This window comes from Tenebrio molitor, chromosome 9 (genome assembly GCF_963966145.1).
Source record: "Tenebrio molitor chromosome 9, icTenMoli1.1, whole genome shotgun sequence".
Taxonomy (NCBI): domain Eukaryota; kingdom Metazoa; phylum Arthropoda; class Insecta; order Coleoptera; family Tenebrionidae; genus Tenebrio; species Tenebrio molitor.
Window position 1 is genome coordinate 11,011,116 of NC_091054.1, and position 25,961 is coordinate 11,037,076.

Sequence of the window (25,961 nt, forward strand, 5' to 3'; positions counted from 1 at the left end):
TTGGCAATAAATTGAAATTTATTATCATTTAATTTACTCATTGGATTGTCATTTCAGATGAAAATTTTAATTTGATTGTAAACAATTTATTCACGACAAACGTCCAAGTACATATTGGGTTTCAAAAAAAAATTACATTTCCTCGACAGGGACAACTTTAACGTCCATAATAAAACACGCCGAATTAATGTTTCACTTTCACGATAAATCTACAGGTGTCTCAAAATTCGCGAATTCCGAATTCAGAGCATTGTAGGGGATCACTTCAGTGGTCCAAATATGGAAATTAAAAAATAATCGGGACTCCCCCCACAAAGATACATTGGTCTGAGGGTGCACTCTTTGAAGTGTGTTTTCTTCAAATAATAACGTAAAACAATTTTTTGAAGAATAGCTTTACTTTGGAGTAAAAAAATCTTAAATGTTTTTAATTTCTCTTAAAAATGAAACGGGAACGTAGCTAGAATAGTATTTTGTCACTGTGAATATCAAGGCTGCTATGTATTGAACAAAATTAAAGTGCTTATATCTTCTTCAGGAAGAGCGAATTTTTTTCCAAAGTATTTTTCGAGCTCCACTGGGTCCTTCCCTACCACGCTCTGAATTCGGAATTCGCGAATTTTGAGACACCCTGTATTTTTATTTTTATTTGCAACGACCAGAACCGGCTCCAGGAGTTTCTCATCTTCACTTTCAACCCTCATTAAATCCTGAAAAAATCACGTCTTGCATATTCTTTCGGAAAGCACTTTTTTTTTGAAAAATTGAGTGTTGTAGGCCAGATCCAAGTCGGCGCAAAATATGTGCCGCCTCGCAAAACTGAGCCCCGACGGTTTGAAAATTGAATCATCGACTAAGTCAACGTCTTAGTAATTGTTACGTGTTCGGGAGAGCGGCAAGGTCAATGAATGTTAATTAGCTCGTGTCACACGAGTGCCCATCTGAATAATTTTCTTGTCAGCAACCGACCTCTTGCACTACACATTCGATTTATTTTCGACCAATTAGCACATCTCGTTGCGTAAAGATTACGTGGTTCTACTTTTCGATGAAATGTCGTAAATGCACTCGGATTTATCTGGCACTCTCGAAACGACACCAATAGATTTTTTTTTTTATTTATGCGATTCCATTGCAGCACTTTTCCCGGTTTATATCACCGGCGATAAATATGCAAATAGATTTTTGTTGCGCATCTTGGAAAATTCGCTGCAACCACGAGAAAAGAGAAAATCTTGTTGACAAAACGAGTAATTGGTCGTGGGAGTGTACTACGCGAATCCTGCAATTGTTTGTGTGGATGACGGAAAATCACGGCGAAAATTTCCTCGCTGTTGACCGGATTGATCCGGGGAAATCTCCGGGTGACACTTTAATTAGGGCTGTGATCGGTAATTAGTCACGCAAATTGGACATACGGTGTCGTCTTTGAGGAAAAATTGTCCAAAACAAATTCCGACCGGTCCAAGGTTTATTTACCATAAAATTCGAATCGGTGTCGGTTTCCTTTTAAAGACGTCCGTCCACCTAACCTCTCTCGTTACTGCACTTTCTTTACCATAAACAATGTTGAAATTTACCATTTGACCGATTCAGATTGAAATTCGCTAATATGGAGATGACGAGATCGAAAAATGTTTATCGAGGATTACAAGAAATTCGGAAAATTTTCCAAGCATTACGAAATGCTTTTCTTGATTGTTTATCGACCTATTTTTCTCCTGATAACGCACACTTAAGCGTTCAATTGTCACATTTTTTTGGATAAATAATGTGGCAAGCATGGTCATTATCTCTTGTTACATTTCTAGGTATATTTAAAAGATCTAAACTGTCACGTGTTATATACCTGATTTATATAATGGGAAGCATTTTACAAAAACAGAGATTTTTTAAAATACAGTCTAGTCTTTATCACAAAATAAAATTTTCACATCGAAAGTATGTTTTTATCAGCAACAATACGTTGCTGATAAAAACATACTTTCGATACGAAAATCAATACGATTATTTTTGTGGCTCTTAACATAATAATAATTATCAGTGGTGCAATTGAGACTCAGCTGATAATTACTGCAATTCATTCTGTTATGCAACAGTACATATTTTTTGCGTGTAATAAATATCGGGTGTTCATTTAAATTTCTGGTCAAAGTTGGCGTTGAAGAGTCGATTGTGAACGCACCACTCGTGTAAAAACGTAAGATTTATTTAAACAGCTGATCCGTGATCCGTAAATCCGTAGTGCGTTCACAATCGACTGTCCAAAGCAAACTGAACACCCGATAGGTACATTTGAGATGGAGCTTCATCGCTCTTTGCATTTTCTATGGGTAGGGAATGAATTTTTCAAGCAGGGATAAAATTTCCTTGTGAGACTGAGTTGTTCAAATGGGGAATTAATGCAAACAAAATGTTTGGATAAATGAGGGTCAGGGGTGGATATAGACCGTACAATATATCCATTGTGTGTTCGCCGACAAAATAAGGGTCGATGGGGTAAACATTGGAGTGAAATGTGAAAGGAAAGAGTGTCATCAAAGCTAAAAGCAGTAGGAGTTAATTAGACAAAAAGTGATCGAGAGTGTGAGCTAGAGGGGAAAAGGGAAAGAAACAGATGTGCATTTGTAGAGATTGTTGATAATAAATGATTCTAGAGTGCTTTGGGATCACTCGGTAGGTGAATGGCACTGTTTGGAAGCTTGATAAACTTAAAAATAAAAGTTTCACTTTTTTTCGTTTGTTTATGGAAGACGGAAATACGTCATTTGTCGTCCCTGACATAGAAACAAAAAACCGGGAGAATTCACACGATCAGCAGTCACAGTTTAAGACACGCTAAACATTTGGTACAACGATGATTATCTGTTGATAAAAAATTCATTGAGATGAGAATGAGTACCGAGACGAAGCAGCGATCGGTATTCACCAGTGTCTAGATCTGGTGAGTAGCAGGGTTGTGTCTGTTCTGAAACCAGCGTCGTGGATAAAATCCTCGGAAATGCAGCTCTTGTGAGTTCACCAATCTAATTTTCTTTTATTTCTGAAGAATAAAAAAAAAAACAATTGTTTGTGTTGTTTTTTCTGAATGAAGAATGAAGAGAGGCAAATATTCCTTGTATAATGAGGTTAAAGCATTAACCGAAAGACCTAAGCCTTGAACTTGGAACGTTGCGAAATGCTCTGTCCTATCTATTCACCGGACTTGTCCCCAAGCGAATATTTGTAGGACTCGATTAAATTTGAGATGTTTTGGTCAAAATCTAGTCAATTTGTTTAAATCTGATTTTACTCTGATCGTTTATCAAACAATTTACAAATTGCGATTCTAAAGAGGAGATAATTTTGAAGAGTTATGACTTATGATACATTTCATAATGAATGTATCATCGAGTTTCTAGGAAAATGACATTTTCGAATAATAATTCTAACATCTCCTGATTTCTCGAGATTTTCCTTTTTCCATTAGTCACGCGATTACTGAAGTGATAAATGCTATTCTTCGATAAACAGTGTTTATTTTGACAATATTTGCGTGATTTGGCGTGACTCTCACGGGGTGGGCCGGCCGCGCCCCCCATGTGTACCTAGTCCTGGCCGAATTAATTTTAATACAGAGGGCTAATTACACACGAAACCGTAATTAGGTTTTAGGTAAGAGGACGCAGCGGTGTCATTCCTAAAGGTAATTAAGTCGGCAGCAGCGAGCCGAGGTATTCTCATAGGAAACGATACGAGTCCAACAAACCGTGCTCTGCTTGTTCTCCAGGTTAAAGAACTGACATAACCGTGAATGTGCAGCAAGAACAAGAAATAAATCAGCGTCAACGTTTCGTATAACTTGTCGGAAAAATAATCAGAATAGCTCAGCCATATGGGGATCGCCGGTTTTTCTTCTCGTCTCAATTAGAGAATGACCGCTGGCCTTGCGCTTTGTTTTTCTTTCTTTCCAGATTCATTGCGAGCTTCGAGTCCTGACCGAACCAATCGAAAAATTCAAATCGACCGAGATGGTACTGCCAGATTGAGGTGATCTATGGTAGCGACGATGTTATGGTAAAATATACGCGCGGAATGAAGCGTCTTTATAGTCTGGTGGTTACCTTTTCGAACGCTTTAATTGCGATTTTAACGTTAATTAATTTCGGAATTAAATCGGGACAAATCAGAGCGTTAATAAACAAAACACAAGTGGGATTGGTGCCAGGTTTTGCGCTCGCATCTGGGTTCCCAGAAGTATTTATTTTACTTGTTGCAAATCTTTTTCATTGAAATATCAAAATACATATTCTCTTCTTTTTCTTTTTGTATTTACCACAAGACAGAACTGATTTTTTAAATTTTAACTTGAGAGATAAAGTTTTTTTTTTAAATGTGGCGTCGAAGTTGGCGTTGAAGTGTCGATTGCGAAATTTTCATTTTTCAAATTGCAGATTAAAAACACAAACTCAAAAAGTGAGGTTAGATTTAAACAGCTGATCAACCATTCGTCTTAAAAACGACTGAATTTTCAAATTGCATATTAAAAACAGGCAAAAAGTGTGATTAGATTTAAACAGCTGATCCCAGTTACAATCCGGTGGTGCGTTCACAATCGACTTTCAACGCCAAATTAAAAAAAAAACACCCGTTATTTTGTTACATTTGAAAATATCAACATTTTAGCTTCTGAATCCTCATTTCCGCTTTGAATATTTTATAAAGCGACTATAAAAGGGGAACGATTCACCCCAACTCACGGCGGTTGCGGTTTAAGAAATTGATTTCTGCAATGACATTAGACGGCTGTGGCGTGTCAAAAAACAGCGAAATTTTAAAAATAATACAATCGATACCAACACGTGACGTCATTGCAAAATCCTGGCAGCTTTGCTATTGCACCGAATCGATTTGCGAGTTTGCACTTTTCGGTTTTGCCTGGAAGGGGATTTTCGAACCACCTGTGCTGCAAAAGGGAAGTCGATAATCGTATCCTGAACAGCTGCCGAATGACAAACAGGAAGTGTGTGCGTTACGAGGAACGTTCTTTTTGGCGTGGTGCTAAAACGGTGAAATTTCGAGAATCACTGGCTTTTTTTGTTGCATTTAAAAAATTGTTTGTGCCGCTCTAGCGAAAATTGAACGGTGGTGGTGAGACTCCCTCTGCCGGAAATGGGAGGAAAAATGGTGACGTTTGGTGACACCGGGTGTATAGTCTTGTAAATTTGATCAAGCAAAGAAATACAATTATGTATTATATAACTGCATTCGGTCGGTATTGAAAATGTATGAACTGTTCCGTTGGCGAGAATATTTCCGTGATGAGTTATAACCTCAAATGGGCGACAAAACCGTTAGTTGATAATTGCAATGTAGCCATAAGTCAGGTTCGCCACAAAAAAATGTTAAGATTTCTACGACCTCTCATTATGCAAATAACTGAACAACTCACACTGTTCGATGTTATCATAATTAACACATTAGTCCATTAAAAAAAATTGTTAATCATTTTCCGGGTGAGGCGTTATCGGTTTCGACATCTCGCACTGAACTTCCTCCAGAAGCGAACGAAACCGTCGAAATCGCCCTCGACTGAAATGAAGTAGAAAGAGTCGAAGGGGAGAAAACAACAGTCGCATCTTGACGATTTTTTCCGAGTTGTCTCTTCACCAGTACCATTTTTTATATCGGAGTGGTGACTCCGAAATGTATTTTTATTCGTGATTCAGTACGGTGCCACTCCTTGCGTGTCGTGAGAACGTCTTGTGGGTCCGAATACGCGAACATGTCCCCGTGCAAGGTTTCTGGATGTAACGCATGCAAAAAATTTCATCCTTGACCGGAAGGAAACGAAACGAGATTGTCGGTCACGGTCGTTTAAAAATGGTATTTTTCCTTGATGGTACATTAACGGTCGGTTTCATAACGTACGACCTTAATTCCACCAGGCGGGTTATCTTGCGCGCAACCACAATGTCAAAAAGTTGGTGAAGTGTTGACACTCGATTTGAAAAGACCACTAGCGCCACCAGAATATCAAAGTTGTCAAAGTGTTGACGCTTGATTAGAAAAGGCCACTAACGCCACCATAATGTTAAAGTTGTCAAAGTGTTGACACTTGATTAGCAAATTAGAAAAGACCGTTAGCGCCACCTGAATGTCAAAGTGATGACGCTTGATTAGAAAAGACACTAGCGCCACCCGAATGTCAAAGTGTTTTCTAACTCCGTTACATGAGTTTGTGCATTTAAAAAAAATAAATCTGAAGTGCAGACGAGTTGATCGGAATTGAATTCGTTAGCGGAGCGTGTATTGACACAGAGGGAACCAATCTGTCAATTAAAAATGATATGTTCGTTAACCGAGCGGAAAAACGCCAGACGACGTGATCGTTCCAATCGATTTGTCGAGACCGGAACAAAGAGTGGATTTTTCCGGATTTTTTTCAAACAGTGTCTAAAATCTGTAATATCGCGCGTTCAAATGAAATCCTGGGCTGGGAAGGCGTTGGAAACAATCAATTGTTGTGCGTTTTTAAAGCGTAGATTAATTGGAGCATGTTGACAGCTAACCTAAAATTTAGGGGCAAACAATTTTTCTTTTTTTGCAATGTTTTACATCAAAAATAGAATAACGTAACGACTCCTATTCTCGAAGCAAATATCTAAGGGCACCCTTCGCTGACAACAAACATGTTCAATTATGTCCCGATTAAACATAAACAAATGTCATTTGTGTCAAACGGCGGGAAATTCAAACATTACACTGTTCTAAACGGTTTCATTTTTCCAACGCCTACTCAGCCCAGGATTTCATTTGAACGCGCGATATAACTAACCAATTGACAACGCTGTGACGTCAACACTCTAGATTGAAACTGAACTAATTTTGAAATATTTTAAATAATTTGTTGAAACATATTTCAGTAGATTTGATTTTGTTTAAAATTGTGTCTTTCGTGACACTAGATATTAGGTACATTGACTTATGTCAAAGAAATCTGTTTTGAATTTTTTTGTGGAAGATTAAAAAAAAATCTTTTGGTAGAATAGGTACCTAGATTAATTGTAACTAAATTGTGTCATGACATTCTAGATTAAACCAAACTACTAACCACCACGTTTAAGGTGACTTCATCGGGTTCGAATTAACTGTCGTGATTCGATCGGTAAACGTCCACGATTACCAAAGCGGAATAATTTCACACCGCCGGATTTATTCCGAGCGCATAATTAATCCGGCGGCAAGTTCGAGGACCGCTTTCGAAACCTTGGACCTTGAAACGGAGATAATTCCGTTGTCGGCTGATCCCGGTGGTGGCGTCTTCATCCGGAGCGATGTCCAGACCTCGAAAGCGAACGCGTCGACTCCTTGTACGGTTTTGTGTTGAAGTCTCCCCGAAAGGTTTGCGAATTATTGTCGACCTCCGCCGTCGGCACGGTCCGATCTGGGTCATGTTATCATACAAGGAGATTTGATTCCGCTGCAAATAAGGGCAAAACCTCGCCAATATCGGTACGATGAAATAATGCAGAGCGTAGCTTTGGAAGGATCAAAGTTGGCCCTATATGGCAACCGATTTGGTCCCGGCCCCGATTCAAGTGACTCAAGTCTGTGATATGCGAGTGCATTGTTGGTGGATGTGTGTTGGATGAATGGCGCGATGGCATTCTCGATGGGTTTAATTAAATCGTTAACGAATAATTATCGGCAGAGTAATCGCTTTTCGGAATCGCTTTTGTCGTCCGGCGATTAAAGGAAAAGAATACGTGTCCGGTTTTGATCATCCGGACCGACGTATCAGAATGGCATCAGTGCGTGCACAACTGCACACAGAGAAGGAAACAGAAAAAAGCATAGAAGAAAAAATGTTTCACAAATTTTATTTATCATTTGCAAGAAGTATTCTCTGTTTGGACTCGACTAGTCTCGAAATGACGATTAGAAAAATAATCACGTCTTCTGCAACAACATCTTGCGGGTACAGAAACTTCGTATTTGCGTGCACGTTTTAATCGAGCACCAGAAGTGTTCGCTTGGATGCAAATCGGGTAGTTACGCTGGACAGGAAAATTTCGAGTGGTTATTTTGCGAGTAATGTGAATTTGGCGGCGACGATTTAGCCTCCTCGCTACGTCACAAGGTGCCTTATTCCACTGAGAAGAAAATTAAATAAGGCAAGAGCAAAAAATTACTTGGAAGCATTGATTTGAAGCACTCATAAATTTTCAGATCTGAGTATTGTAAATTCTGAATGATTCTTAAGTCGTTCTTATCCCTTTCACATCTCTTACTTATCACTAATCAAAATCTAATCACTAATCAAAATTAATTAAATTTTGTGTTGTCACTTGTACGAGGGTGGTTGATAATTTGTTGTCCCTGACGTGAAAAGCGTTGATTGACAAATGAAAAATTATCTGTCGAAAAAATGGAAACAAATGTGAAACTAAACATAAATTTTGGATTCTCGCTTGTTTTTGGCCCTCTTCCGTTCCTTATCAAATCAAGTTTTGTGTTTTCACTTTACTTTTAGTTTCGTCTCTATTTTCTCCGGAAATTATGTTAACTTTCCCTTTTTTTAATGTATTGGTACACCGATAGATTGCACGTTTTTTGACAGATACAGAGTGTCTACGCGGTAAAAAGTAGAATAGCGCGCAAAAATTCATACTCAATTACTACTGGCGGGAATTAATCTGCAGGGCTGCAACGGTTTCCTAAATAATGTGAAACAATTAAGATGGAGAGTTTAGTATTTTTCACTGCGTTATGTATTGGAACTAGAATTTAAAAACGTGCAATGTATCAGTGTACAGAGTATAGAGATAACGATAAAAGTGTAAGATTTCTGGCGTTTGACAATCAGAAAAAATGATCAGAAACTCGTAAGCTGATAATAAAATTCCTTTTGTTAATGGAGATATTTGTGCTATACTGAGAAAAATTTTGATCTGATAAACACCTTGCATCGCCGAATTGATACTTATGAGATGATTTTTTTTTATCCGATCCCACCAGGTGACGCTACTGACGTCGTCTCATTAAGAGCAGATTAGAGGTATTTTCATATTTGGTGGCTGAAACAAAAGACTGAGAAATGTCACAAAAATGTATTGTCAGTGTCAAATTTGTCATAAACGCCGTAAAAAGGAATGTCTAGGTAAATTTAAACTTTCGCTAAATTGATTGAAAAAATAAATTCTAAGGAAACCAATTTTTGTCAGTGGTTCAAAAGGAAAAGTTATTCTTGTATAATCAAACGGATTACAAATTTTGTCTCTAATTCGACGATGAATAACTTTCTTATTGTCAATTTGCTGCATTTCCGTCGAAATCACGAACGTCTTTGAGAAATTTGACATTGATAATACAAATTTGTGACATTTCTCAGTTTTTTGTTTCCACCATCAAATATGAAAATATCTCTACTTTAGGAAACATAAAAGCGATACAAACCTATCTTTAACATTTAAAAATAATAATAATAATAGTAATAATTAATAAATAATTGGTTGTACTTGAGGAAGGGTCTTGAGGTCCACATTAGTCCATTATGATCATATCTGCCTCGAAAAACAAGACGCGATTCTTAGATTGATTCGTACGAGTGTGATTCTCCCATTGTCAAATTGATTTTTATTTTCCGTCGATCACTGGGGTTCCAGTTTTTTCAACGTGCCTCATCTTAAATGGACAAAAATATAGAGCACAAGAGAAGAAAAAGTTGTGAATGATTTTCTTCTTTCCCATTTTCAAAATAGGATTCTGTCATGAATATTTTGTGTTAGAGATATTTTCATATTTGATGGCGGAAGCAAAAGACTGAGAAATGTCAGAAATTTGTATTGTCAGTGTCAAATTTCTCAAAGACGTTCGTGATTTCGACAGAAATGCAGCAAATTGGCAATAAGAAAGTTATTCATCGTCGAACTAGAGACATAATTTGTAATACGTTTGATTATACGAGAATAACTTTTCCTTTTGAACCACTGACAAAAATTGGTTTCCTTAGAATTTATTTTTTCAATCTATGTATTTAGCGAAAATTTAAATTTAAATACCTAGACATTCCTTTTTACGGTGTTTATGAGAAATTTGACACTGACAATACATTTTTGTGACATTTCTGTCTTTTGTTTCCGCCACCAAATATGAAAATAAGTACCTCTAGGTCTGTGAAACAATTTTTTAAACAAAATTCACGTTGACGTCACAATTGACAAGTGACAGTTTATCGAGTTACGCCTCACGTTTCCAAAAATGTTCTCTTCCATAGCCGCCTCTTATCTTTTCTATTTGTTGATCATTGTCGCAAACTCTCTCGGTGAAAACACTCTAATTCGTATTTGCATACGTCAGCTGCGCAAAATTTCTTTTTTTCACTTAACATGTGACAAGAAGAAGAGTTTTCGACTCGCGTAAAAGCAGTTAGTTAATTTATCCCCGTCCGAAAACTAGTTTCTAATGGTTGCAACAATTTTATTTATCACTAGTTTTGGCAAATATTGCGCATCCGATAGATTACAAAACGATTCTCGTCGGTTTGCACGGGGGAACACTGACCTTTTCCACATCGTGTCAACATTCAGTGTTATCATTTCACCAAAAACTGAGCATATTCGTCTGTTATTGAAAACAGTCAGCTGTTTCGAGTTAAAATAGAAAAAAAAAAAAAAAAATAAACGACGACGACACAATCGCCTCCAGTAATTCAACACATTTTGTTTTTATAGGTTCTTGACGATCTGAAGCGCCAACATCTGGAGTCCTTCTTCGCTCCGGCATCAACGAGCATTCTAATTAGCCGAAAAGTCAATTTAACATTCAATTTTGAAACGCTAATGCTTGAGACCGTTATCGTTGGCTGGAAGCCACCAGGTGTTATAAATTGACCGTGATGTTGGTCCATCAGTATCCGAACCCATCCCCGTCGACGCTTTTCGCTGCATTTCCACCGAACTTTTTCCGCCGTGCAGGTGCGCCTTTAAGAAACCGCATTCCACCGGACATGAATGGCAGCAACGGCAACGTTCGTCCCGTCCGTCCGTTAAAAGCAAAAGTGGTCGTCGAGGGCAAAAGTCCGTCTCGTGTGTCGTTAGTATTCAGCGCCTCGAGCCTGCCCGCACAAAAACCGACCTTGAGCCGGCAGGCGGACGCTCTTCGGCGGCGACGGCCTCACCATTCAGAAGTCGGAGTTTTCGCTTTTCCAAATCGGGGCGAGCGGCGAGAACTCGATCGCGCTCAACTGTGGGAATTAATTTATGGATGGGAGCGAGAGAATGGGAATGTGTACCACCTGCTTACCCACTTGGCGGTGGATTGTTCAGTTTCTTTCGCTCGACTCTTACATTCTACCCAAATCGGTGGGAAAGGTGTTGGCCCATCGATTTTTCTGGGTGGCAGAGGGCAGAACGCGACGTCTGGAACCGGGGTGGTCTCAGACTGTGACGACAGGACCGTACCGGCCCCTCAAAGGATCACTTCTGCACAGGAATTCTTGCGCGTTTTTATCGTCGGGTACAATTCCACCGGTATAAATAACACCAGTGATGTCACCGACAGACGTCTCAGATAAGATTGTTCCCAGAGTGTCGGCGCTAATTCGCAACGGACTTGTGGGACGGTTAGCCGAAGAAAAAATACGAGATTCGAGCGTAGCCTCGACCTCGGTCTTCGATCTCTCCAGCAAAGTGTGATTTGAATTTTTTTCACGGTGGCTTACCGAATCGCTAAACAATTCGATGACTTAATCTCCAATAACGAACGTCTCGTCATGACGACCTCAACGGTCGCAGCAGCGCAACAATCAAACTCCACACTGCATTATTCATTCAATATTATCGAGCGAAAACAACAAATCCATCGATCAATTAAACAATAATTTTTTGATTTGACAGTTGTGTGCAGGCAACCAGTAATATTCGCGCGTCCCGCTAGGTGTCGGTGTGGAAGGCGCAAAATTTGAATTTTTTCACAGTAGGTTACCGAATCGCTAAACAATCCAATTACTTACGAACATCTCGTCATAACGACCTCAATAATCGCAGAAACGTGACAATCAAACTCCACACTGCATTATTCAATATTATTGAGCGAAAATAACAAATTCATCGATTGATTTGACATTTGTGTATAGGCAACCAGTAACACGCCTAGGTGACAGTCTGGAGGGCGAATCTTAGGTGGAGGGCCAGAGCAGCCGCCCCCAGTCCGGTGGTGTGGTCCGAGCACCCGTAAGCGATGACGTTGGTGGAGCGTTTGTCGACGGATCCGCCCCCGCGTCCGTAACATCCGAATTCCGTCTGCCACGAAACAACTTCATTTCTCCACTTTTCGCCGAGGAACTCCGAAAATCCCTCGATCCCGCACAGGACCACTGCAACATTCTTTAAAAGGTGTGACCGGGGAACTCGCGTCGCTCACTTTGCTCGAGGGCGATGTCGCGAGCCGGAAAACCTAGGCGTTCGTTGGTGCGGATCTCCCTCAACATCAAAGAGCACAGTCGGGCGGTCGAGTCGCGAAACGCTCGTGGGTCGTAGGGGCAGCGCTTCAGACGGACGATTTGCAAGTAGAAGAGCCTGGAAAGAGTGTACAGTGGTTGGGACGCGAGGGAGTGCTCACCGGTGCGAGAGAAGGTAGCCTTTGTCGATCCGCCGCCCCAACATCATCTCGTCGCAGAAGCGACTCACATGACAGTCTAGGGCTAGGATTTCCATCAAGCAGTGGTCGCTAGGGACGCCTTTGTAGGAGGCGAGTTTGTCGGAGATCATGTCGGCGGCGGTCCAGTCGGGGTAAATTCCAAAGTTTTGCAAACGGGGACCAGCGAAGGTTTCGTTGGTGATCCAGTTTCGAGGCTGCAGGAGGTATCTCTGGACTGGAGGAAGGTTCGTTAGGGTGCGAAGCTTCACAGTATTGAAACCTTACAAACAAGCATTTTGGTCGGGGTTTGGGGCAAGATCGGGACGATTCGTCGCCGAATCTCTTCACATTTTCCCAGTAGAATTTTCAAATCCTTCAGGACGCGAGAATCGACAGTCGATCGCAACGACTGGACGATTTGGGCTTCAACAGTCGAGACGCTCGAGCGAAAGACTGGATCGTATCAAGTGACTCACCTTCGGCGATGACGAACCCCAGTAAACCGTCAAAGTTGATTTCTTCATAGTGCTCGAGAGCAAAATCCGCGCTTTTGTCGAGTTTGTCTACTAATTGCGAAATTTGCCCGAAACTAGATACAGGAAGGAGGAGGAAGAAAAGCAAACTTTTGACAGACATGATTTCCACTATCAGCACTCAGGGTGTGAGCTTTTATCGCATAATTTAATAACGCAAATGTAATCAGCTTTATTCAAGTGTCTGGATAAATAAATACATGCGGTGTTACAGCCACTCCGACGTTAGGTGCAAAGTGTCGGCGTTTTTGACAACGTAATTGAGATAAAGGCTCAAAATGGCCGCTCCCAGTCCCGTGGTGTGGTCAGCGCAGCCGTCCTTCCACTCGTTCGTTTCTCGTCTGGTCCTCGTTTTCACGTGGACCGGAAAACATCCAGAGTCGTGTTGAACCTTGAGGATCTTGTCCAACCAGTCCAGCTTCAAAAAGTCCGCGTAGCCCTCGTAGCCGCACAACAGACCTGAAGGAACAAAATCATTTCCGAAATGTCTCCACCACCGACTTACTCTGCTCCAAGAACAAATCGAAGATCTCGTCCAACCCGACGAAGTACTCCACGCTGATCGTCTCGACGTAGATCGTCGAGCAGACTTTTTTGATCGCGGCGGCCAAGATCTTCGGCTGCATCTTGCACTTGCGCACCCTGGCCACTTGCAACAGGAGCAACCTGGAACGTGTCGTTCATTCGGGGGAGACAAATCGACTGGTACTTGTACTTGTGCGTCAAGATGTATCCCGATCCCTTCTCCAGACTCTCGACGAAGCGCTCGCATCTGCGACTCAACCGGCAGATGGTCTTGGGCTTGAGCTCCACGGTGCTGTTGATCACCGAAGACAAGCAGTGATCGGAGAAGCCTTCCGTGTAGTTCTCGTAGGTCTTCGCCGAGAAGAGCGCCTCGACTTTGCTCTTCAACGCGTACACCATCCTGAACTCGGCCAATTTGTATTTCAATTGTTTGGGCCAGAGCTCCGGGGCTACGACGTATCTGGCAACTGGCGAGGTTTGAGTCGCAGGGGCTGCTCCAAACAATTTACTTACAGTGGTTCCAGGTGGGTTGGCGTCTCATCAGGAGGACCGTCTTGGTGTAGATGTCTCCGGTCTTGGCTTTGAGCGCTTGGGACCTGTCCCTGTGCGGTCCTGGATGGGCGACGGTGTCGTCGAGTATAGCTGCGTCAAAGCGTTAAGGGGGGTGGTCGTCGGGGGTGGAGTCGTCTTACCGCCGGCCAGGACAACCCCGAACAGACAGTCGACATTGATTTGGTCGTGGTGGCGCGAAATGTAGTCCAGAGTCAGTCCCAGTCGGTCCAGAATCCCGGAGATCACATGATCGGGTGACAGCTTTGACAGGACAGGGACGCACAGCACCAGAGACACCAAACAAAAGTGTTTCCACATCACTGAAAATGATTCGCAGGTGTCACCGGCTCTTATATAGGTTTTGCGGGGAAAAGTCTCCAAGCGACAGTGGCGGTTCGTCTCGTCGCAGGTTGCGTCTCTCGAGATGATTTATTTTTCGTTTTATTTATCGAATCAGGCGAGGGGATGTGCCAGAGGTTTCGCGGGAGGGTTGCGACCAGATGGGGTGGGTTTCGTGGGGCGATGGTGTCGCCAAGTCGGCAGAAAAAACCGGTACGTCACTGGATAAATGCCCGAGGACCTGCTTAGTATTCATAACGTTCCCGCACTTGATGAAGCCATAAGTCTTTATTAAGTCCAGATGAAAACAATTCTGATCCTGACAACGGAGGATCCAGCCTATTAAATAAATGCTCGTTGTTTACGCAACTCGATATGTCTCCATCACGTGACCCAGATCGGGTCAAAAGTAACAATCTTTGGGTTTCTCATCAGTCAATGTTCGATTTCGCTCAAGAATGGAAATCAGCTTTCACGGGAAGAGAGCTCTGGTGACCGGAGCCAGTAAAGGTAAAGCGCGTCGGTGGCACCCCCGCGACTCTATCTCCACTTTCTGACAGGCATCGGCAGAGACATCGCGGTGCAGCTGTCCAAGTGTGGGGCCAAAGTGATCGCCGTCGCGCGCAACGCCGACCTCTTAGCCGACCTGCAGAAGGAGGCGCCGTCCATCGACGTCATCCGCGCGGACCTGTCGGACTGGAAGGCCACAGGTCTGGCTCTGGCGAACGTCGGTGACGTCGACCTGCTGGTGAACAACGCGGGAATCGTGATCTTGAAGCCGGTCCCCCACTTCGACGAGGACGACGTCGACCGCCTCTTCGACATCAACGTCAAAGCTCTGATCAACGTGACCCAGATCGTGACTCGGAAGCTGATCGAGAGGGGGGCCCCGGGCGCTGTGGTGAACGTGTCGTCGCAGACGGCGCGCGTGGGCCTCGAGAGACACTCGGTCTACTGCGGCACCAAGGGCGCGGTGGACGCCTACACCAGAGCCGCGGCTCTGGAGCTGGGGCCGCATAACATCCGCGTCAACTGCGTCAACCCCACGGTCATCATGACGGAGATGGGGAAGTTAGGGTGGGACGACCCGGTTCTGGCGGACCCTCTCAAGCAGAAGATCCCGCTGAGGCGGTTCGGTGAGGTGAGGGAGGTGACCGACGCGGTCCTCTATCTCTTGAGCGACAAGGCGAGCATGATCACCGGAGAGTCGCTCCTGGTGGATGGAGGATACGTGGCGGCGTGATTTGCCCAATAAAAAATAATCAGTCGGATGACATTCGAGTTTTCTTTTTTGACCTCGACTAAATATAACTCGACCTTCGCCGTCAATTTTGACGGCGCGTCGATCGGTCGCGTTTGCGAGTTGCATTCGTTGCGTAGCGTTCGTTGAGTGCGTACCGATGGAGATTCACTTCCGTGGCAAGAGAGCGCTGGTGACGGGTGCCAGTCAAGGTTAGTTTGACAACTGACAACTGTCGTGGCGAAAGTAACGCTCTCCGCAGGTATTGGCCGGGACATCGTCAAGCAGCTGGCGCAAGGGGGCGCCAAGGTGGTCGCGGTTGCCCGAAACAAAGACCTTTTGGGTACGAGTCTGCCCTAACAGTGTCACGTCACTGCTTTCGCAACTTGTGTTCGCAGAGAGCCTCCAGAAGGAAGTCCCCTCGATCGACATCGTCCCGTGCGACTTGTCCGACTGGAGCGCCACCAGTCGCGCTTTGACCGCCGTCGGCCCCGTCGACCTCCTCGTCAACAACGCCGGACTAGCCATTTTGCAGCCTCTCACAGAAGTGGGAGAGAGCGACGTGGATCAGCTCTTGGGCATCAACGTCAAAGCTCTGATCCACGTGAGCCAGCTCGTGGCCAAGGGTTTGATCGAGAGGAAGGCGCCGGGGTCGATCGTGAACATCTCGTCCCAGGCGTCGATGGCCGGCTTGTTGAACCACACCGTCTACTGCGCCTCCAAAGGTGCGGTCGACGCCTTCACCAGAGCGGCAGCGCTCGAGCTGGGGCCGCACAACATCCGCGTCAACTGCGTTAACCCCACCGTCATCATGACGGCGATGGGGAAGCTGGGGTGGTCCGACCCGAAAGTCGCCGACCCCATGATACAAAAAATCCCTCTCAGGAGGTTCGGCGAGGTGCAGGAAGTCGTGGACGCGGTTTTGTACCTGTTGAGCGACAGGTCCAGCATGATCACCGGGTCGTGTCTTCCTGTAGATGGCGGTTACCTCGCTGTGTAACTCAAACGATAATAAAAAAATAATCTCGAAGTGTTTGTTTTCTTGACCAGTCTTCGACAGGACGCGTAACGATGCAGATCTGTTTCTCTGGGAAGAGGGCGCTGGTTACGGGTGCGTCCCGTGGGATAGGGCGCGCGATCGCCGTGGAGTTGGCGGCATGCGGGGCGAAGGTCGTCGCCGTAGGTCGATCGCGTCCAGATCTCGGTACGTTCAAACTTCAAAAAAACTTGTCTCAACGCGCCCTTGCAGAGTCGTTGAAGTCTGAGGTTCCCACCGTGGAAATCCTAACCGTCGACATTTCTGACTGGAACAGTACCACTCGAGCTCTGCAAGACCTGGGTCCTGTCGATCTCTTGGTGAACAACGCTGGCGAAGGGATGATCAAGTCGTTGGTCGACGTGGAAGAACAAGATGTCGATCGGTAAAAACTTGCAGACCGTAGAACCAGTCGTGACCGAATCGTTGCAGAATCTTGGCCCTCAACACCAAAGGCTTGATCAACGTGACGAGACTTGTCGCGAGGGATATGATCGCGCGGAAGGCTCCAGGAGCGATCGTGAACGTCTCCTCGCAAGCCTCTTTGGCCGGGCTTCTGCGCCACACAGTCTACGCCGCCAGCAAGGGTGCCGTGGACGCCTTCACCAGAGCGTGCGCACTTGAGTTGGGGCCTCACGGTATCAGAGTCAACGCCGTCAATCCCACAGTCATAATGACCGAAATGGGGCGGAAGTGGTGGACGGAACCCGCTAGAGCTGGAACGATGCTCCACAAGATACCTTTGGGGAGGTAATCGAGAGGGGGCGTCGGGGGTGACTTGTAGATTGTCGTTTGCAGGTTCGGGGAAGTAGCGGAGGTGGTGGACGCGGTTTTGTACCTCTTGAGCGACAAGGCGAGCATGATCACCGGAACTTGTCTCCCCATCGATGGGGGTTTCGTCTCGGCGTAGAAGACCTCGACTCGGCGATGTTTACCTGTTTTCAGACAATTGCATAACTCCAATAAACTGTTTATCTAAATCTAGTGTGGTAAATTACGTCAGTCGATTGCTTTTTAATCTACCCTCGTTTTCCATCTTTTTTATCTTCTGTGACGCAGTAAATATTTTGGTCTCGAAATATTCCTCGAACCGGTCCAAAAACAATTTGGCCAAGATTACATGAGGTTATCCGCGTGATTTTGTGTTTATTTCTTTTGACCTTGCCAGATTGATCTTGTTATCACCTATTCCATAACACCGATGTCGACATCCGTGACCTTCACTTCCCTTCGGAACATTCCACTTCTTCGTAGAGCGTCAACATGGAGATCACGTTCGCCGGGAAGCGTGCTTTGGTTACAGGTGCCACCAAAGGTGCGTTTCCATCCCCGCAAGCTCTCCGATAAACTGAGACTTCTTGCAGGTATCGGGCGCGACATCGCCAAAAGGTTGGTGAAATGTGGGGCGCAGGTCGTCGCGGTGGGTCGCAACCGCCAGCAACTAGGTAAACACGTCGTTCACCTCTTAGACCTCTTTGGAGTGCACTTGCTCTTGCAGAATCGCTAAAGTCGGAGGTACCTTCTGTGGAAGTCATCCCTCTAGATCTGAGCGACTGGAGCGCCACTGACGAAGCTCTGGCCCAGGTGGGTCCGGTGGACCTCCTCGTCAACAACGCCGGCCTCGGCTGGCTGAAGTCGATGCTGGACATCACCGAGGAGGATGTGGACAGGTAAACTCTGTCCACTCATAGATTGCTTGACATAAATGTTACTAAAAATGTTCACTCTACGCTACAACAAATAGATCCGGCGTGAAATTTAAAAAAATGGAAAGAGCAAGTTTAGGTACACGTGATGTTTTATTATTATTCTGCATGTTTGCACTTAGGAAAGACGAAAGAAAGGAGTAATATATTAGGTTTTATTAATAATACAGGGTATTTCAGGAGTAATAATGTGCCCGACGGAATAAAAAATGCAACCCACAATACATTTTAGATTTTCCGAAAAAGCTGGCTATGGAAATTAAAATATCCAGCTTTTTTCGGAAATGGCTAAACACAAGCAAGAGATTATTTAATAAGTACTCCTATTTAATGCACGAACAAAAATTACCTCTGTATCATTTTCGATGTTTGTAATTAGATTCTTGAGGCACGCACTCACTTCACAAATTTAAAAAATCAACAAAAAATCGCAACGGAACAGATCAAAACAGCAACACGATCAAAACTAATAACTTTTAAAACCAGAGAATCGCAAAACAAAGCTCTAAAGATGAAAAATCGCAAATCTAAATGCTTAAACCACTTGACAGAACTGACAATTTCAAATTTGAAATGTCATATAATTTATTTTTCGCCTGGGTTTTATAACAACCAATGAGAATCAGTGGCGCGAATGCTTCAAGATATTACCAACACAATCTTTGATACTTTCTTAATATTTTTATGTTATGGTTTGGGGATTTTCTTATCTAAGGATATTTAAAAAAATGCATTCTATCAGTGGACGTAGTCTACCACCTCTCCGTCTTGCTTCTTTGATTGATCGTTTTCTAGTGTGTTGGGTATCAACACCAAAGCGCTCATCAACGTGACCAGAATCGTCGCCAGGAGCCTGATCGCGAGGAAAGCTCCAGGTTCGATCGTGAACATCTCGTCGCAAGCCTCTCTGGCGGGGCTGATGCACCACACGGTCTACTGCGCCTCTAAGGGGGCGGTCGACGCCTTCACCAGAGCCGCGGCGCTGGAGCTCGGCCCCCACAACATCAGAGTCAACTGCGTCAACCCCACCGTCATCATGACCGACATGGGGAGGTTGGGGTGGTCCGACCCGAAGGTGGCGCAACCCATGTTGGACAAGATTCCGTTGGGGAGGTTCGGGGAGGTCAGCGAGGTCGTTGACGCCGTTTTGTACTTGTTGAGCGATAAGTCGAGCATGATCACCGGAACGTGTTTGCCCATTGATGGAGGCTTTTTAGCTTGTTGATGGAATTCAATAAAAATTACGATTATCTAATCTTGATTTCATTTGAAGTGATGCTACCGTGGCTTGCTTGCAAACGTTATCTTGTAATCCCTCGATTGGTGGACGCAAAGTGAGGAGTCGCCACGTTCTGTTGACTCGAACACAGTGGCGGACCACCAGAGGCGGAAGCGTGGTCTATGTGGTCTTGTCTGGTCTACCTTTCACCAAAAACTGAGACAAATTCCCTTTGGAAAATCCCCCCTAGTATGTTGAGGATTTTAAACAATTTAAAAAGCTCGAGTCTGGACGCCTCTGTTGAAAAGGGATCGTCCCGTCAACATATCTTATCTTTTCAACACCTTGTCTTCGATAAAATCTTCACTTGTTTTGTACTTTTCCACTTTCTTGGTCCGCGATGGAGATCGACTTCAAAGGAAAACGCGCTCTGGTCACTGGAGCAGCCCAAGGTGAGCATTCTCGAACCTGCACTCTTCTTTTGACACTTCTTCACTCGCTAAGGTATCGGTCGCGGAATCGCCGTGAAGTTGGCAAGATGTGGCGCCACCGTCGTCGCCCTGGACCTCTCCTTGGCCTTACTAGGTACCTCCACGATCGGCTAGATCCAAATCTCACACCTTCCCGATTTTAGAACCTCTCAAAGCTGAGATCCCTTCCGTGGAACTCGTCGCGGCAAATCTGTGTGACTGGGAGGCGACCGCCGAGGCCCTCAAAGCCGCCTACCCTTTGGACCTCCTGGTCAACAACGCCGGAGTCGCGTTCATCGACCCTCTGACTTCCGTCACGGAGGAAAAATACGAGAAGTAAAGCGATGTGTCAGGTCTAGACGTCGCTGTCTTTTTTTGTCGTTTCAGGATGTTTTCGGTCAACGTCAAAGCTGTCATAAACATCACCAAGAATGTGGTACAGGACATGGTGAAGCGGAAGGCGCCCGGTGCGATCGTAAACATCTCGTCTCAAGCGTCGAAAGCCGCTCTTCTGCATCACACGTTGTACTGCGCCACCAAAGGGGCGGTTGATGCGTTCACTCGAGCCGCGGCGCTGGAGTACGGCCCCCAAAAAATCAGAATCAACTGTGTCAACCCCACGGTGGTGATGACGGAGTTGGGGAGGAAGGTTTGGAGCGACCCCAAGATGGGGGGGGCCGATGCTGGCCAAGATTCCTCTGAACAGGTCGGTTTGAGACGGTTTCCGACGAAGAAGTCAGTCTTGTGTTGTAGATTCGCCGAAATCGCAGACGTCGAAGACGCTGTCTTGTTCTTGCTCAGCGACAGAGCGCAGATGATCACCGGGAGTTGCTTGCCCGTCGATGGCGGTTTCTTGGCGTGTTAAACCAACAACGTGTCTTATTTTCATGACGTAATAAAATTGTTTTAACTTGTCAATTTAAATTTGTTGCGTTTCGTCTTGGTGACGTACTTTGTGTTGACACTCCGATTCATGTCAGTCCTTTTAGTTCTATTGTTGACGCCTGTTTGGGGCACCATCGACTTGAATTTTGACGAACTGGAGTACCTCGCGAACCACCTCCTCCTCGAAGAGTGTCGCCGTCTGGTGGCTGCGGCTCACTTCAAATCGTACATAATGCCCAATTCCCTCGACTTAGCTGGTAAAAACACCAACAATCCAGACCTGCTCTAATTCGCCCCTTCCCAGAGGAAGCAGTCCCTAAAGACGTTCCTTGCATCCAGCTCCTCCTCCACTGGAACTCCGCCGAAGGAGAGGGTAAAGGCGAAACTCACGAAGTTCTGGAGCACAGACTGAGACAGATGGGCAAGTACGACCTTGCCGACTGGTTGGGAAAAACGGTTTTCCACCAACTCGGCGAAGACCTAGAAAGCAGCTTGCACGAAGGTTTGAAGGAGTTGTCAAACGACACTTCAACGTAATTTCGCCCAAAAATACTAAACTTCACTACAGCGCCCCTTCTAGGACCCCGAAAAATATCTCTACGCCCACTTTGTCGCCTGTCGTCGAGTACAGCGACCCCACGGAGTGGTTGCCCTTTGATTCGATTTGTGTAGCACTGCTCGCGATTCTAGTGTTGGTAACGCTTGTGTTGTGTTGTTACCTCATATGCCGTACGTGCTACCGCAAGTGTAAAAATTCAAAGAAAAGGTAACTCACGTCTAAGCCTAATAAATCCGTCCTGCAAATATTTTCAGAAATTTAGGGAAGTCTCAATACTACGAGATGGTGGGAAACGATGCGTCATCTTCAGAATCTGAGGACAAATTCGACATTCGCGAACACGAAACGCCGATGTGAAATGAAGAGAGAGGTTAGGTAACACGAATTTATCAGTTTTACTTAACGTTTATATTTAAGTTACAAAAGTAAAATCATTTTAAATTCACTTGACTTCTTTCACTTGGAGACCTGGAATTAATAAAATTGATTTGATATCAAAGGCGAGAATTTGTGACAAACCTGGAGGGAGCGACTGCTTCAGTTTTTCAGCCTTCTCTTTATCGGTGATCACCAAAGTGTAAAGAAATCGCGAACACCGCACCTTGAACTTGGTGTTTTCGGGATTCTTCTTTATTTTAACAGCTACAAATGATTGAATTCACACAAAAGCTCGTTTAGGCAAATCGACTTACATTTGGCGTCTTTTCTCCTCGCCGTGAGAAGAAACTGTTTGATTTCGTGAAGTTCACGGGGCTGCAAATAACCGTACAATTAATATTGATCTACTTCGTGGTCCGTTGAGTCCGTTATTGTCCAATTTCTTGGTCAAAACTTACCATGTTTCTATCTTATGTGAAGGCCTAACCTAAAAAGAAAAACAGATCAATAAGTTAAAAATTTTAGGATTAAAGTACAAAATATTAACATGTACGGATAAGACGTCGTCGAAATGAAATAATTTTGATAGCGTTTCAGTTAATTTATTAAAGATGATCAAAATAATTACAAATAAATAATGTAGTTACATACCTTCTGTCAACAAAACGTGAGAAAGAACATAGAAAAGAACTGTACGGTTGGTGACACTGAATCTGGTAACTGTTTCTGGCCTCTGGCGGGAGATTCAAAAATAAAAAATATCTTTTTCAATACAAAACCTTTATTAAAATATATATTATTAAAAACATAGTACAATTAAAGCAAATAAAACAAATAGCCCCAAAACGCTGATTAATTTAATTTTAGGCAACGCCCGATATCCACTCGCTTACAAGAGAACCAATTTGACGGCTTTGCTGAAAAACAAACGCGTGGTCATAATCGCTCACTTCAGCCTTGACTTCCGGAATGTCGGCTTTCAGCCTATTATAGTAGCTTTCGGGAGCCCATCCGTCGCGCCGACCATACAAAATTCTGATCTTGTCAGAATTTTGCTTGATCACGGCGTTGTCTCGCTCCTTGACTAAATCAAGTTCCTCAAAAGCAAAATCAAACACTTTCTCTAATATACTGGGCTCAATGAAACGAGTTAACGTTCTGAAATGCATTTTAGGCACGCTCTCGACTTTCATGTACACATACATGAAAAAATTGCTAATAACTGAAGGCAAAATTGAATATATCCAAGTCAAAAAAAGAATCAACCAAACTATGGGCTTTACATAAGTGGTCATAAATTTTCCATTCCTGGTCTCTGCCATGGTCTCGATGGCGGGAAACAGCAAATTCACATCCACAACCCTGGACCTGATCGATTCTTCCTTCAGCAAATTAAGAATCACATAGGATCCAATTGAGTGTCCAACTATGTGCAGTTTTGCATTTTCTGGGACATACTTGTTGATAAAATCAATCTAAAATGCATCAAGATTGTGGTACCCAACTAGTTATTTAATCAATTACAAACCTTATGTTTAATCTGTCCCTGCATTCTGAACAAATCTTCATTTCCTTTTAAAGGTGGTATAGGATCAACAGTATTGTTCTTAGGAATTTCATGGCCTGCATGCCCCACAATCCACACAGGAAACCCAGTTTTTTCATGCATGGTGTGCATAAACATCTTGTAAAATCCAGTCACTCCGGGATTACCAGGAATCATCAATATTATGTCTTTTGGGTCTGATGGCTTGAATGATTCTTCCACCCATTTTCCAAAAGTCAGGACGTTCGTCCTGACCCCGTTCACGTCTAGAAACGCTTGTTGCATCTTGAACTCTGGAACGAGACAATTTTTTTGGATGGGTCAATGTTTAACAACTTGTGCACAATTGATAACTTATCTAACCTTAAATTCCGCAGACGAAACTTTATCATCAGCCGAAATTATTCTTGATTGAAGTGTTATTTGAAGGGGACAACATTAAATTAATTAGTGCTGTTCTACATTGTTAAAAAAAATAACTGTTTTTACAGGGTAATTGAACTACAGCGTCATCTTTGGACATTTGGTTAGATAACAACTTCCAATTTGGGGATTAGGCATCTGCAAAGTGAACGGGAAATCTGTAATGAATGATAATAAAACAAATCGTTTGCAGTTGTTGGGGGGTGGTTAATTCAACCCAATCAAATTCATAGACAAAATAAAGAAATAAACAAATAATTTTGAATATTGATGACAGGAAACAGATAAGCGTTCATTAAAATTAACGTAAATACGTTGTTATGAAGTAATTAACTGATAAAGCCCTAATTTGCATGAAAAAAACAGATAAAACAAACATGGAGTCATGTTGTGTACAAACACATAAGAAAAAATATTGCATAAGAAAGAATACAACGTAACACAACTTGATAAACAAATAAAAAGAGAGCGTTAAAAAAAATTATGGCCGAGTGGTCCGATGTTTGTTTTTGTTTCCGTGAACTTACAGCGTTATTTGTTATATAATGATTTAATTTAATAGTTATTTGTACAACTAGTTATAAGTCACTTTTTTTAAATTAATTTCCAGTTTGATTAACGAGGGCATAGCCCGAGTTAATCGAGCAAATGAGTGAAAAAAAAGACTTTCATAACGTGTTGTACACGCTATCTTTTGTATGCAAAAGATAGCGTGTATAAGTTGTATAAGTTGAGAAATTTGTCCTAAAAGGATTTATGAAAAATAAAAAAAAAGTAGGTATGCTTTGACAATCATCTCCAAGGAGATGGAATAAAATGATGCAAAAAAGTACGATTTTTCGTTTAAAAAAGTGCTATGTACTTTCATTACGATATGCAAAAATGTTTTTTGAACGCTCGTTATCAGACTATAATTTCAACTTCAACTTGATCAAAATTTAACTTACCGTTAAAGTTCAAGTTTGCGCTGCTGAATTGATTCTCTTTGAAAATGTTTTTAAAGGAAATTCTGAGCAATTTTACAGAGTTCACTGTTCCGTTTTAGAAATAAATAACGCAACCCAAGTACAACTAAAAGTGTGTCCAATGCCACCGATAGATAATAAACAACTTTTAATTGCATAGGAACAGTTTAGTTCTGTTATTTTCATTTTTTGTTAACTATTTGCCACGAAGTTTAAAGAATGTTTTGGGTCACCAACTTGTCCAATAAATCCGTTGAAACGAACCTCTATCTAACGCCTTTCAAACTCTTCTCGACTCGCCTTCAATTCTGCACAAAATTTGGTGCAGATTTTAATTTTATTATGTTTCTCCCATACATTCACATTGACAATTATTATTGGTCCCTTTCAATTACAACAATTTGTCCGTTCAAAGTGTTTGTACAATATGATCAACAAAAAAAAGATAAGGGGCGGCTGTGGAAAATAAAATCTCTGAACATTGTTTGTTGCAGTTTCGACAAAATCTCTCTTCATCACCGCTGTGTATGATTGAAGCTACGTCGCATCTTTCGTGAAGTTTTGTTTTCCATAGCCCCTCATCTCTTTTCTTTTTGTTGATCATATTGTAAAGAGCGATCAAATTAATTTGTAATCAAGTTATCCATGAATCCGAAACCGTACCTCTATGTCGTTACTTGAACTCCACGCTTCAATAAACACAGATTAGATCTAGACATATCGTGCGTTCATTTAAATTTATCCTCAAAGTAGGTGTTAAAGACTCGATTGTGAACGTACTATACGGATAAAGGATCACAGATCAATTGCTTAAATTTACGCTTTCACACGAGTGGTGCGTTCTCAATCGACTCTCCAACGCCAACTTTGAGGATAAATTTGAATGAACGCACGATATCAATCGCAAAAGACATAGGGTTAGGGATTCAAAACTCTGGAATTGACTCTGTTTTAAATTAATTTT

At 43.1% G+C, this 25,961-nt stretch overlaps 9 protein-coding genes, 1 long non-coding RNA gene and 1 pseudogene across 10 annotated transcripts; 6 read left to right on the top strand and 5 right to left on the bottom strand.

Annotated features, from left to right (window-relative positions):
* Positions 1-10,637: 10,637 nt before the first annotated feature.
* LOC138138706 (uncharacterized) lies at positions 10,638-11,993 on the bottom strand. The gene is made up of 2 exons (XR_011162077.1): positions 11,287-11,993; positions 10,638-11,227 (listed from the first exon to the last, which is right to left on the bottom strand). It is a non-coding gene; the product is annotated as an uncharacterized lncRNA (long non-coding RNA).
* Positions 11,994-12,101: 108 nt separating this feature from the next.
* Positions 12,102-13,257, bottom strand: LOC138138692 (UPF0764 protein C16orf89 homolog). Its single transcript, XM_069058696.1, has 5 exons — positions 13,098-13,257; positions 12,907-13,044; positions 12,604-12,856; positions 12,406-12,560; positions 12,102-12,358 (listed from the first exon to the last, which is right to left on the bottom strand). The coding sequence occupies exons 1-5, from the start codon at positions 13,255-13,257 to the stop codon at positions 12,135-12,137; spliced, it is 930 nt and encodes a 309-aa protein (XP_068914797.1). The 3' UTR covers positions 12,102-12,134.
* Positions 13,258-13,311: 54 nt separating this feature from the next.
* On the bottom strand, positions 13,312-14,549 carry LOC138138691 (UPF0764 protein C16orf89 homolog). The gene is made up of 5 exons (XM_069058695.1): positions 14,372-14,549; positions 14,193-14,321; positions 13,870-14,146; positions 13,660-13,820; positions 13,312-13,613 (listed from the first exon to the last, which is right to left on the bottom strand). Exons 1-5 carry the CDS (start codon positions 14,547-14,549, stop codon positions 13,363-13,365), a joined length of 996 nt encoding a protein of 331 aa, XP_068914796.1. The 3' UTR covers positions 13,312-13,362.
* Positions 14,550-14,939: 390 nt separating this feature from the next.
* Positions 14,940-15,844, top strand: LOC138138700 (L-xylulose reductase-like). The gene is made up of 2 exons (XM_069058704.1): positions 14,940-15,080; positions 15,131-15,844. The coding sequence occupies exons 1-2, from the start codon at positions 15,029-15,031 to the stop codon at positions 15,811-15,813; spliced, it is 735 nt and encodes a 244-aa protein (XP_068914805.1). The 5' UTR covers positions 14,940-15,028; the 3' UTR covers positions 15,814-15,844.
* Positions 15,845-15,854: 10 nt separating this feature from the next.
* Positions 15,855-16,840, top strand: LOC138138698 (L-xylulose reductase-like). The gene is made up of 3 exons (XM_069058702.1): positions 15,855-16,022; positions 16,073-16,153; positions 16,209-16,840. The coding sequence occupies exons 1-3, from the start codon at positions 15,971-15,973 to the stop codon at positions 16,808-16,810; spliced, it is 735 nt and encodes a 244-aa protein (XP_068914803.1). The 5' UTR covers positions 15,855-15,970; the 3' UTR covers positions 16,811-16,840.
* Positions 16,841-16,878: 38 nt separating this feature from the next.
* LOC138138701 (L-xylulose reductase-like) lies at positions 16,879-17,826 on the top strand. The gene is made up of 4 exons (XM_069058705.1): positions 16,879-17,014; positions 17,060-17,231; positions 17,279-17,596; positions 17,645-17,826. Exons 1-4 carry the CDS (start codon positions 16,882-16,884, stop codon positions 17,754-17,756), a joined length of 735 nt encoding a protein of 244 aa, XP_068914806.1. The 5' UTR covers positions 16,879-16,881; the 3' UTR covers positions 17,757-17,826.
* Positions 17,827-17,956: 130 nt separating this feature from the next.
* LOC138138699 (L-xylulose reductase-like) lies at positions 17,957-19,807 on the top strand. Its single transcript, XM_069058703.1, has 4 exons — positions 17,957-18,161; positions 18,211-18,291; positions 18,345-18,516; positions 19,348-19,807. The coding sequence occupies exons 1-4, from the start codon at positions 18,110-18,112 to the stop codon at positions 19,775-19,777; spliced, it is 735 nt and encodes a 244-aa protein (XP_068914804.1). The 5' UTR covers positions 17,957-18,109; the 3' UTR covers positions 19,778-19,807.
* A 153-nt stretch (positions 19,808-19,960) lies between these two features.
* LOC138138702 (L-xylulose reductase-like) lies at positions 19,961-21,165 on the top strand (annotated as a pseudogene).
* Positions 21,166-21,184: 19 nt separating this feature from the next.
* LOC138138704 (uncharacterized) lies at positions 21,185-22,116 on the top strand. The gene is made up of 4 exons (XM_069058707.1): positions 21,185-21,383; positions 21,431-21,659; positions 21,707-21,892; positions 21,940-22,116. The coding sequence occupies exons 1-4, from the start codon at positions 21,215-21,217 to the stop codon at positions 22,040-22,042; spliced, it is 687 nt and encodes a 228-aa protein (XP_068914808.1). The 5' UTR covers positions 21,185-21,214; the 3' UTR covers positions 22,043-22,116.
* Positions 22,057-22,801, bottom strand: RpL38 (ribosomal protein L38). Its single transcript, XM_069058706.1, has 5 exons — positions 22,715-22,801; positions 22,522-22,550; positions 22,378-22,438; positions 22,205-22,327; positions 22,057-22,153 (listed from the first exon to the last, which is right to left on the bottom strand). Exons 2-5 carry the CDS (start codon positions 22,522-22,524, stop codon positions 22,128-22,130), a joined length of 213 nt encoding a protein of 70 aa, XP_068914807.1. The 5' UTR covers positions 22,525-22,550; positions 22,715-22,801; the 3' UTR covers positions 22,057-22,127.
* Positions 22,802-22,826: 25 nt separating this feature from the next.
* sturkopf (lipid droplet associated hydrolase sturkopf) lies at positions 22,827-24,134 on the bottom strand. The gene is made up of 3 exons (XM_069058697.1): positions 23,973-24,134; positions 23,592-23,902; positions 22,827-23,538 (listed from the first exon to the last, which is right to left on the bottom strand). Exons 2-3 carry the CDS (start codon positions 23,892-23,894, stop codon positions 22,927-22,929), a joined length of 915 nt encoding a protein of 304 aa, XP_068914798.1. The 5' UTR covers positions 23,895-23,902; positions 23,973-24,134; the 3' UTR covers positions 22,827-22,926.
* Positions 24,135-25,961: the final 1,827 nt, after the last annotated feature.